Consider the following 13,519-nt stretch of genomic DNA (forward strand, 5'->3'; position numbering starts at 1 on the left):
GTATATGTATATCTAATGTGTGTGTTTATATGTGTGTAATGTGTATATGTATGTCTAATGTCTGTGTATATGTGTGTAATGTGTATATGTATATCTAATGCCTGTGTATATGTGTGTAATGTGTACATGTATGTCTAATGCCTGTGTATATGTGTGTAATGTGTATATGTGTGTAATGTGTATATGTGTGTCTAATGTCTGTGTATATGTGTGTAATGTGTATATGTATATCTAATGCCTGTATATGTGTGTAATGTGTACATGTATGTCTAATGCCTGTGTATATGTGTGTAATGTGTATATGTGTGTAATGTGTATATGTGTGTCTAATGTCTGTGTATATGTGTGTAATGTGTATATGTATATCTAATGCCTGTATATGTGTGTAATGTGTATATGTGTGTAATGTGTATATGTATGTCTAATGTCTGTGTATATGTGTGTAATGTGTATATGTATATCTAATGCCTGTGTATATGTGTGTAATGTGTACATGTATGTCTAATGCCTGTGTATATGTGTGTAATGTGTATATGTGTGTAATGTGTATATGTGTGTAATGTGTATATGTGTGTCTAATGTCTGTGTATATGTGTGTAATGTGTATATGTATATCTAATGCCTGTATATGTGTGTAATGTGTACATGTATGTCTAATGCCTGTGTATATGTGTGTAATGTGTATATGTGTGTAATGTGTATATGTGTGTCTAATGTCTGTGTATATGTGTGTAATGTGTATATGTATATCTAATGCCTGTATATGTGTGTCTAATGCCTGTGTATATGTGTGTAATGTGTATATGTGTGTCTAATTCCTGTGTATATGTGTGTAATGTGTACATGTGTGTAATGTGTACATGTATATCTAATGCCTGTGTATATGTGTGTAATGTGTACATGTGTGTAATGTGTATATGTATATCTAATGCCTGTGTATATGTGTGTCTAATGCCTGTGTATATGTGTGTAATGTGTATATGTGTGTCTAATGCCTGTGTATATGTGTGTATATGTATATCTAATGCCTGTGTATATGTGTGTAATGTGTATATGCATGTTTAATATATGTGTATATGTGTGTAATGTATACATGTGTGAGCAAGTGAATAAAAGTTGTGTTGAGTACATGTGTGTAATGTGTACATGTATATCTAATGCCTGTGTATATGTGTGTAATGTGTATATGTATATCTAATGCCTGTGTATATGTGTGTAATGTGTATATGTATATCTAATGTCTGTGTATATGTGTGTAATGTGTATATGTATATCTAATGTCTGTGTATATGTGTGTAATGTGTATATGTATATCTGATGTCTGTGTATATGTGTGTAATGTGTACATGTATATCTAATGTCTGTGTATATGTGTGTAATGTGTACATGTGTGTAATGTGTATATGTATATCTAATGTCTGAGTACATGTGTGTAATGTGTACATGTATATCTAATGCCTGTGTATATGTGTGTAATGTGTATATGTATATCTAATGTCTGTGTATATGTGTGTAATGTGTATAAGTATATCTAATGTCTGTGTATATGTGTGTAATGTGTATATGTGTGTCTAATGTCTGTGTATATGTGTGTAATGTGTATATGTGTGTCTAATGTCTGTGTATATGTGTGTAATGTGTATATGTGTGTAATGTGTATATGTATATATAATGCCTGTGTATATGTGTGTAATGTGTATATGTGTGTAATGTGTATATGTATATCTAATGTCTGTGTATATGTGTAATGTGTATATGTGTGTCTAATGTCTGTGTATATGTGTGTAATGTGTATTAAACTCAGCACATCCCACTGTATTAGCTCAGCATTGTCTTCCATGGGGCTCAGAACCCCCACTTCTAGAGATAAATGGACCCCCAGCAATCAGACATTTATTGGAATAAATAGACAGTTCAGTGTCCTTGCGTGTTTCCACCCAGCTTTTCCATGATCAGATATCCATATAGATTGTAAAGCATTATCTCTTAGAAGCGATGTGTCCGCCCCTGTACAAATCATCAGAATCTGAGTGTAATAACCAGATGCTCGTGTCCTGCCGACGCACCAGGATATTTATCTCTCATTCCGTACACAACATCTGGAGACTGCCAATGGGGGAATCAGAGGAGATGAAACGAGAGAAGGCGCTTTAATGACAATTATTTATAAGATGGGGGGGGCAGTATACTCTCATCATCCGCATGTTATTAGCTACAACTACCAACCATCCATCAGCACTCACACTTTACTGAGCAGAAAGTATCCAGGCTGTGTATTACTACATATACATAACCAGCAATCCCTGCCACAACCAGAGGAGGACACTACAGAGCAGCTACAGGCAGAGGAATACTCCTACCTGCACCATTCCATATTCATCCACAGGGGGCAGTATTATAGTAGTTATATTCCTGTACATAGGGGGCAGTATTATAGTAGTTATATTCCTGTACATAGGGGGCAGTATTGTAGTAGTTATATTCTTGTACATAGGGGGCAGTATTATAGTAGTTATATTCCTGTACATAGGGGGCAGTATTATAGTAGTTATATTCCTGTACATAGGGGGCAGTATTATAGTAGTTATATTCTTGTACATAGGGGGCAGTATTATAGTAGTTATATTCTTGTACATAGGGGGCAGTATTATAGTAGTTATATTCCTGTACATAGGGGGCAGTATTATAGTAGTTATATTCCTGTACATAGGGGGCAGTATTGTAGTAGTTATATTCTTGTACATAGGGGGCAGTATTGTAGTAGTTATATTCTTGTACATAGGGGGCAGTATTATAGTAGTTATATTCTTGTACATAGGGGGCAGTATTATAGTAGTTATATTCTTGTACATAGGGGGCAGTATTATTGTAGTTATATTCTTGTACATAGGGGGCAGTATTATAGTAGTTATATTCCTGTACATAGGGGGCAGTATTATAGTAGTTATATTCCTGTACACAGGGGGCAGTATTATAGTAGTTATATTCTTGTACATAGGGGGCAGTATTATAGTAGTTATATTCTTGTACATAGGGGGCAGTATTATTGTAGTTATATTCTTGTACATAGGGGCAGTATTATAGTAGTTATATTCTTGTACATAGGGGCAGTATTATAGGAGTTATATTCTTGTACATGGGGGGCAGTATTATAGTAGTTATATTCTTGTACATAGGGCCAGTATTATAGTAGTTATATTCTTGTACATAGGGGGCAGTATTATAGTAGTTATATTCTTGTACATAGGGGGCAGAATTATAGTAGTTATATTCTTCTACATGGGGCAGTTTTATAGTAGTTATAGTCTTGTACATAGGTCGCAGTATTATAGTAGTTATATTCTTGTACATAGGGGGCAGTATTATAGTAGTTCTATTCGTGTACATAGGGGGCTGTATTATAGTAGTTAAATATTTTTGTACTTAGGGGCAGTATTATAGTAGTTATATTCTTGTACATAGGGGGCAGTATTATAGTAGTTATATTTTTGTACATAGGGGGCAGTATTATAGTAGTTATATTCTTGTACATTGGGGACAGTATTATAGTAGTTATATTCTTGTACATAGGGGGCAGTATTATAGTAGTTCTTTTCTTGTACATAGGGGGCAGTATTATAGTAGTTCTTTTCTTGTACATAGGGGGCAGTATTATAGTAGTTATATTCTTGTACATAGGGGGCAGTATTATAGTAGTTATATTCTTGTACACAGGGGGCAGTATTATAGTAGTTATATTCTTGTACATAGGGGGCAGTATTATAGTAGTTATATTCTTGTACATAGGGAGCAGTATTATAGTAGTTATATTCCTGTACATAGGGGGCAGTATTATAGTAGTTATATTCTTGTACATAGGGGGCAGTATTATAGTAGTTATACTCTTGTACATAGGGAGCAGTATTATAGTAATTATATTCCTGTACATAGGGGGCAGTATTATAGTAGTTATATTCCTGTACATAGGGAGCAGTATTATAGTAGTTATATTCTTGTACATAGGGGGCAGTATTATAGTAGTTATATTCCTGTACATAGGGAGCAGTATTATAGTAGTTATATTCCTGTACATAGGGGGCAGTATTATAGTAGTTATATTCTTGTACATAGGGAGCAGTATTATAGTAGTTATATTCTTGTACATAGGGGGCAGTATTATAGTAGTTATATTCCTGTACATAGGGAGCAGTATTATAGGAGTTATATTCCTGTACATAGGGGGCAGTATTATAGTAGTTATATTCTTGTACATAGGGGGCAGTATTATAGTAGTTATATTCCTGTACATAGGGAGCAGTATTATAGGAGTTATATTCCTGTACATAGGGGGCAGTATTATACCCTGTTTCCCCTAAAATAGGACATCCCCCGAAAATAAGACCTAGTACAATTTTGTTCAGGCTTAGAAATATAAGACCTCCCCTGAAAATAAGACCTAGCGGCAGTCATTGCAGCAGCTCCCCCCACGCCGTACATTAGTATTAGGAAATCTTTTAGATGCTGCAGAAGGTTGTGAGTTGGGGAAGAATTCATGGAAGTAAATCACTAAAAGTTGTGCTGCAAATGTGATACCAGCAGCCACCAGGATAAGAAGGGTCATTTATGGAAAGTGCTTTTACTAAACATAAAAGATTGGGGCCAATGATTCTAATAGACATGGAGTCACAAGAAATACAGCATGAAATTCAGAGTTTGGGGAGTCATAAGGAGGTTAGAGAAGTTGATTTTTTGTTCAATGATAAATGTAAATTCTTGTTCATCGAAAAATAAGACTTCCCCTGAAAATAAGACATAGAAACTCTTTAGAAGGAAAAATTAATATAAGACACTGTCTTATTTTCGGGGAAACAGGGTAGTAGTTATATTCCTGTACATAGGGGCAGTATTATAGTAGTTATATTCCTGTACATAGGGGGCAGTATTATAGTAGTTATATCTGTGTACATAGGGGGCAGTATTATAGTAGTTATATTCCTGTACATAGGGGGCAGTATTATAGTAGTTATATCTGTGTACATAGGGGGCAGTATTATAGTATTTATATTCTTGTACATAGGAGGCAGTATTATAGTAGTTATATTCTTGTACATATTGGTAGTATTATAGTAGTTATATTCTTGTACATGGGGCAGTATTATAGTAGTTATATTCCTGTACATAGGGGCAGTATTATAGTAGTTATATTCTTGTACATAGGGGGCAGTATTATAGTAGTTATATTCTTGTACATGGGGCAGTATTATAGTAGTTATATTCCTGTACATAGGGGCAGTATTATAGTAGTTATATTCTTGTACATAGGGGGCAGTATTATAGTAGTTATATTCTTGTACATGGGGCAGTATTATAGTAGTTATATTCCTGTACATAGGGGCAGTATTATAGTAGTTATATTCTTGTACATAGGGGGCAGTATTATAGTAGTTATATTCTTGTATATAGGGGGCAGTATTATACTAGTTATATTCCTGTACATAGGGGGCTGTATTATAGTAGTTATATTCTTGTACAGGGGCAGTATTATAGTAGTTATATTCCTGTACATAGGAGGCAGTATTATAGTAGTTATATTCTTGTATATAGGGGCAGTATTATAGTAGTTATATTCTTGTACATAGGGGATAGTATTATAGTAGTTATATTCTTGTACATAGGGGGCAGTATTATAGTAGTTACATTCTTGTACATAGGGAGCAGTATTATAGTAGTTACATTCTTGTACATAGGGGGCAGTATTATAGTAGTTATATTCCTGTACATAGGGGGCAGTATTATAGTAGTTATATTCTTGTACATAGGGGGTAGTATTATAGTAGTTATATTCTTGTACATAGGGGGCAGTATTATAGTGGTTATATTCTTGTACATAGGGGGCAGTATTATAGTAGTTATATTCTTGTACATAGGGGGCAGTATTATAGTAGTTATATTCTTGTACATGGGGCAGTATTATAGTAGTTATATTCCTGTACATAGGGGCAGTATTATAGTAGTTATATTCTTGTACATAGGGGGCAGTATTATAGTAGTTATATTCTTGTATATAGGGGGCAGTATTATACTAGTTATATTCCTGTACATAGGGGGCTGTATTATAGTAGTTATATTCTTGTACAGGGGCAGTATTATAGTAGTTATATTCCTGTACATAGGAGGCAGTATTATAGTAGTTATATTCTTGTATATAGGGGCAGTATTATAGTAGTTATATTCTTGTACATAGGGGATAGTATTATAGTAGTTATATTCTTGTACATAGGGGGCAGTATTATAGTAGTTACATTCTTGTACATAGGGAGCAGTATTATAGTAGTTACATTCTTGTACATAGGGGGCAGTATTATAGTAGTTATATTCCTGTACATAGGGGGCAGTATTATAGTAGTTATATTCTTGTACATAGGGGGTAGTATTATAGTAGTTATATTCTTGTACATAGGGGGCAGTATTATAGTGGTTATATTCTTGTACATAGGGGGCAGTATTATAGTAGTTATATTCTTGTACATAGGGGGCAGTATTATAGTAGTTATATTCTTGTACATAGGGGGCAGTATTATAGTAGTTATATTCCTGTACATAGGGGGCAGTATTATAGTAGTTACATTCTTGTACATAGGGGGCAGTATTATAGTAGTTATATTCTAGTACATAATGTCAGTGCTTTGAACATTATATATGATTGATATACATAGCAATGATGCGCTCAGTGCTGCCACCTACTGGTTCATGTTTTGCTGTTTGCTAATTATCGTAATCATTTCTAATGGTCTAGTGTCCTATTCATGACTGTATAGATAGATAGATTCCTCCCTTTTTACTAAATACATAAGAATCTTATACAAAGCAGAATCTAAACTCCAGACCCCCCCCCCCCTCTCTTCCTACAAAGCATTAAAGTCCGTATCTGGCAGAATAACTGGCACATATATCGAATCTGCTTATTCTGGGCTGTTAAGTAAGTTTAATTAAGTTAGTAAGTTAATGTAGCACGCGATGTGCCGAGAATCTGATTGCCATAAACTGAGGAGAGGGAATAGGAATCCTAAATTGCCTCATTTTTTCACAGTAGGAATTGGGGAGCGGTTGATGCAGTTGCGTCAATGGAATTCCAATCCCCCCCCCCCCCCCCTGTTACACCCCCTTCCCATCGCTCCGGAGGAATCCAGGTTAGAGAAGGGAGCACAATGTATCGGCGCTGTAGACAATGTTGCGACTCTCGGAACACGTGTTGGCGTTTTGTGTGTGTGTGATAGCGATCGCTGTGATGTATCTGTCGCACGTGTGCGGTACAGGCTGCAGATCAGCGAAAAAACAAATAAACGATAAAAAAAAGAATGGAAACAAAATTACCGAAATTTGCAAAGTTTGATAAATGGCGGCCGGTAACTTGCCACAAGCTAATGGCTCGCGATGATTAATAAGAGCAAAAATAATTGCATTTCATTAAGATTGATGACACCCCCCCTGCCCCCCCCTCCTTCTTCCTCGTTTCAGCCCTAAAGTGGAAGAAGATGAAGTCCTCATCTATAATGGCTCCTGTAGCGTCACCATGGCAACGGAGGCAGAGATGGAGTGCGAGGCGCCTAATCAGCCAATTACCGCCCAGATTACTGCGATACGGAAAAACTGGCTCCAGAACACTCAGGTATAATCCAATCTGGAGGGTTTTTTTTTTTTTACAGACTGATTCAAACAGTTTAAAAATTAAATTTGTAACAATGTGAACATTAGGAGGGGGGAAAAAAAATCATAATTTAGGACGAGGCGTGTGGGTTTGCGGTGATGTATGACGCCAAAGACGCAGTTAAACATCTCATTTGTACGAAGGTGGGGAATAAATGAAGTGAATTGTACAGTAAATGAGATGAGGTTTTAGGTTTATTTTAAGTCATTTGTGTCTTTTTGTATAAATTTGGCGGATTGTGTGTGTGGGGGGGGGGGTATATGGCGGTAAGGCAGCACTATAGTGCAGTATATTTATATAGAGAGGTCAGACATTTGTTAGATGGAAGTATTAGACCGCTCAGCTGCTGCAGAACCCAGTTTTAAGAATTCTACAGGTATATCCAAAGGGTGACTTACTGACATATTGGGGGTCATTTACTAAGGGCCCGATTCGCGGTTTCCCGGCGTGTTACCCAAATATTTCCGATTTGCGCCGATTTCCCCTGAATTGCCCCAGGATTTTTGTGCACGTGATCGGATTGTGGCGCATTGGCGCTGGCATGCACGCGACGGAAATCGGGGGGGCGTGGCCGAACGAAAACCCGACGGATTCGGAAAAAGCGACACATTTAAAAAAAAAAAGTGTCCCGGGACTCGCACTTACCTTCACTCGGTCCGGCTTGGTGAAGATCAGTGCATTCCGGGGAACTTCAGCGCAGCAGCGCCACCTGGTGGACTTCGGAGGAACTACCTTAGTGGATCCCATCCGGACCCGAATCCAGCGCAGAGAACGCGCCACTGGATCGAGAATGGACCGGGTAAGTAAATCTGCCCCATTGTGCCGCCTAACACACTACCGCCATATAGTGCTCCCATATAGTACCAGTTATGAGGTGCCAGCTACAGTATGACCAATGACAGGTCCAGAATAAGTGGCCCAAACCGCCACAGCGTACACTGCCAGACATTGTTATATAGTCATAGATACATAGATAGATGATTATAGATATTTCTGAAATAGATAGTTATCTGAAACAAACAGAAGATAAACAGATAAATGATAGATAGATAGATAGATAGATAGATAGATAGATAGGAGATAGATAGATAGATATGAGATAGATATGAGATAGATAGATATGAGATAGATAGATAGATAGATAGATATGAGATAGATAGACAGATAGATAGATAGATAGATAGATAGATAGATAGATAGATAGGAGATAGATAGATAGATATGAGGTAGATAGATAGATAGATAGATAGATATTGTAGACAGATAGATAGATATGAGATAGATAGATAGATAGATAGATGATTATCGATATTTCTGAAATAGATAGTTATCTGAAACAAACAGAAGATAAACAGATAAAAGATAGATAGATAGATAGATATGAGATAGATAGATAGATATGAGATAGATAGATAGATATGAGATAGATAGATAGATAGATAGATAGATAGATATGAGATAGATAGATAGATAGATAGATATGAGATAGATAGATATGAGATAGATAGATATGAGATAGATAGATAGATAGATATGAGATAGATAGATAGATAGATAGATATGAGATAGATAGATATGAGATAGATAGATAGATATGAAATAGATAGATATGAGATAGATAGATAGATATGAGATAGATAGATAGATAGATAGATAGATATGAGATAGATATTAGATAGATAGATAGATAGATAGATAGATAGATAGATAGATAGATAGATATGAGATAGATAGATAGATAGATAGATAGATAGATATGAGATAGATAGATAGATATGAGATAGATAGATATGAGATAGATATGAGATAGATAGATATGAGATAGATAGATATGAGATAGATAGATAGATATGAGATAGATAGATATGAGATAGATAGATAGATAGATAGATAGATAGATAGATAGATAGAGATTGTAGACAGATAGATAGATAGATAGATAGATAGATAGATAGATAGATAGATAGATAGATATGAGATAGATAGATAGATAGATAGATATGAGATAGATAGATAGATATGAGATAGATAGATATGAGATAGATAGATAGATAGATAGATAGATATGAGATAGATAGATAGATAGAAAGATAGATAGATAGATAGATAGATAGAGATTGTAGACAGATAGATATGAGATAGATAGATATGAGATAGATAGAAAGATAGATAGATAGATATGAGATAGATATGAGATAGATAGATAGATAGATAGATAGAGATTGTAGACAGATAGATATGAGATAGATAGATAGATAGAGATTGTAGACAGATAGAGAGGGATAATTGATTAATACATAAATTGCAAATACCGAGCATCGGGTCAGGGTGAGCTGGTGCCGGAGCTTACTTTCGTTATTGTCCTAAGCCGCTGTATTGCAGTTTAAACACTTTTTAATGTTTATATTTGAAGCAGCTTCGGCGCACCAAACGCATGACCGTGCGCACGCCTACATAGGAAGTGCTGGAGAGCCGGTGACATCACGCGCAGGGTACAGGTAGTGCAGCTTGTGTAAGGATCTGGATGTGGACACTTTTAAATGTTGTGGGACATTTCAGTAGGACTTGTATGGCATGTAGTGACCTGCAGTGTCCGTGGTGAAGGGGGAGCTCAGGTTGGTAAGTGGTGACCATGGCGTTGCGGTGACTTCCCCACTTGTTGGCGTAGTTCATCATTCCCATTAGACGTGTCACGCTCCGCTCACCACCGCTAACGATTTCATATCCTCCACGGCTGAGGCCGTCGTCATTTGTCATGTAGGTCCTCAGAGTGATAATGATTACAGGTCTCCATTAATCACCTCCGGAGCATTAATCTACTTTCAGGAAAACTTAAATGATACAAAATAACAATGTCTTAGTCAATAATATATTAGACGGGAGCGGTCCAGATGGGCAAGAGTCCTTAAGAACGCTCCCTATAGACTATTAACCTAATGACTGTGTCAATAAATAATGGCCATTACTGCTGTTATCATACAAGAGCAAAGTATTAGATTGTGAGCTCCCATGCCTTGTACTAGTCCCAGCTGCTGGAGCATGGCGGTGGTGGCAGAAGATAAGAGACATGGGGGCACATTTACTTACCCGTCCCGTTGACGCCGCCGATCCAGAATGTCTGACGAGGATTCGGAGCTGCTGCGATTCACTAAGATCGTGCGTCCAATTTCCTGCATCCGTCGCTTCCCCCGCCTAGGTCTGCTGGAGTTCACCATCTTCTTCCTGGTGCATGTGAGTGCATGGCTTGTGACACAATTTGGTTTTTAAATTCCTCGGTTTGTCTGAATCAGTTGGCCACGCCCCCCGATTTGCGTCGCATGCAAGCCGACGCCGATGCGCCACTATCCGATCTCGTGTGCCAAAAACCCGGGGCAATTCAGGGCAAATCTTTAAAAAAGTCGCAAAACCTGACGGAAATGAGTCCGACGGACCCTTAGTAAATATGCCCCATTCTGTAACATCCCATTAGTGTCCGGTTTCCTTCATTAGATCTAACTTTTTGCTTTTTTTTTATTTTTTCCCCTGGTCAGTTCAGAATTTTCAGAATTTCTAGAAATGTAGCTCCTGGCCAACAATGAGGTTAATTAGGGCCAACAATGAATCCCTAGCTGTGTGCAGCACCAAGGGCTTCATGGGCACAGCAATGGACAACCAACTGAAGACCCCAATAACTTGTGCGACCCATCACTGGCCAACCAGTCACTTATTAGACCCCAAAACAAACTTCCAACTGCCCCTCCAAGGGCTTAATAAGTCAACCAGTGAACCCTTAGTTGAAGGCCCTGTCTAAGACTTACTAGGCCTAGCAATTGACTCCCAGCTGAATACCCCACCATTGACTTATTAGGCCAAGCAGTGGATCCTTAGCATAGGCCCTATAGAGGGCTTATTAGGCCTATCAATCGACTCCTAGCTGAAAGCTCAGCTGAAACCAACTGCTTATTAGACAATGCAGTAGATCTTTGGCTGAAGTCCTGATCCAAGAATTATTAGACCTAGAAAAAGGTCACTTGACCCTCAACTGAAGCTTCTGTCAAGGGCCGAATAGGCCCAATAGGAAATTGACCCCTCACCAAGAAATTATTAGCACAGGAAATTGACCCTTGGAAGTCTAGTTGGTAGTAAAATCTACTAAGAAATTAAGCATTCTAGCGACTCTTCCACTAGACAACAGGGAATAAAACATTTATAAAACACACTCACAGGACATCAGTCTTTGTACTAGTTCTAGTCTGGTCACAGTAGCATAAAGCAGGCATTTAGCATCATACAGTTCACATCCCTTTTCCTTCATTAGATCTACGTTTTTGCCTGTGTTATTTATCCCACTTGTCAAGTAAGAATAGAAATTCAAAGAATCAAACAATGAGGTTAAATTAACTCAGCAAGCTCAAGCTGAAAGCCCCAGCAAGGGATTTCAAGGCCCAGAAAGGGACCCCAACTAAAGAGCACACCAAAGACTTATTAGACCAAACCAAGGACTTATTAGGCCTAGCTAATAACCCTCAGATGCAGGTCCCATGAAGGGCTTACTAAGCCCAGCAAATAACCCTTAGATGAAGGTCCCACCAAAGGCTTATTAGGCCTAGCAGAGAAACCTTAGTTGAAGGCCCCATGAAGGGCTTACTAGGCCCAGCAAATAACCCTTCGATGAAGGACCCACCAAAGGCTTATTAGGCCCAGCAGAGATACCTTAGTTGAAGGCCCCATGAAGGGCTTACTAGGCTCAGCTAATAACCCTTAGATGAAGGTCGCACTAAAGGCTTATGAGGCCCAGCAGAGAAACCTTAGTTGAAGGCCCCATGAAGGGCTTAATAAGCCCAGCAAATAACCCTTAGATGAAGGTCCCACCAAAGGCTTATTAGGCCCAGCAGAGATACCTTAGTTGAAGGCCCCATGAATGGCTTACTAGGCCCAGCAAAGAACCTTTAGATGAGGGTCCGACCAAAGACTTATTAGGCCCAGCAATAATCCTTTAGTTGAAGGCTCCACCTAGGACGTAATAGGTCCAGCAAAGAATCTTTAAATAAAGGTCCCACTAAAGAATCATTAGGCCCAGCAAAAAGACTGAAGACCCCACCTAAGGCTTTATAAGCCAAGCAATGAATCCTTAGCTAAAACCCCATCAAGACCCTACTATAGACCATCAGCTGGAGTGCTTATTAGGCCCAGAAATGGACCTCCAACTGAAGGCCCCACTAAGAATTATTAGACCGAGCAATGGACCTGTGGTTAAAAGCAAACTTTTTAATTGTTGTTCATACACAACAAAAATATTTTTTTCAACCACATTTGAAATATATCTAGTATATATAGGCATTTTCTCTCCATTCATGTTTCATTCCGATTTTACATCTTTCTTGTTGCATTTTCGGTCTCGATGCTTGGCCACTCCATTAAGTTTTTTTTTAATTCTACCTGCAAAAACACCTACCACCCGGTGGTGCACATATCCAAGGAACACAAAGACCCCCAAAAATTATTTATGTCTGCAGCCCCCCCCCCCCCCTGCACATGGTTCATTGGGAGGCTATCAGCATTAATCACGGGGGTTTACTCTTCTCACATCTGCTTTGTCATTTCCCAACAGATTGTTTGTCTGAAAAGTAGCTGGAAATCGGCGCTAACAGTAGGATATAGGCAAACAGTAAAGAGCAGCCTTAATGCGACTCACATTAGATTTGGAATAAAAGCCAATGATGCATTGAAAATCAGCGCGGCGATAAGAAAAAAAAAGAAAAAAAATTCCAAAACGACCGAGAATGAAAAAAAAATAAGCGCCAGGAAAAATTATAAAAATATCTTCGGAGACGAGAGCCGAGACCCATTTAA

General features: G+C 37.9%; 1 protein-coding gene across 1 annotated transcript in view; it reads left to right on the plus strand.

Annotated features, from left to right (window-relative positions):
- Nucleotides 1–13,519, plus strand: part of PKHD1 (PKHD1 ciliary IPT domain containing fibrocystin/polyductin) — a 358,183-nt gene that overhangs the window by 57,146 nt on the left and 287,518 nt on the right. Inside the window, exon 35 of the mRNA XM_072143767.1 lies at nt 7,498–7,648. Coding sequence (XP_071999868.1) covers nt 7,498–7,648 — 151 coding nt within the window. The remainder of the gene's footprint in view (nt 1–7,497; nt 7,649–13,519) is intronic.

The sequence above is a fragment of the Engystomops pustulosus genome, chromosome 3 (genome assembly GCF_040894005.1).
Source record: "Engystomops pustulosus chromosome 3, aEngPut4.maternal, whole genome shotgun sequence".
Taxonomy (NCBI): Eukaryota; Metazoa; Chordata; class Amphibia; order Anura; family Leptodactylidae; genus Engystomops; species Engystomops pustulosus.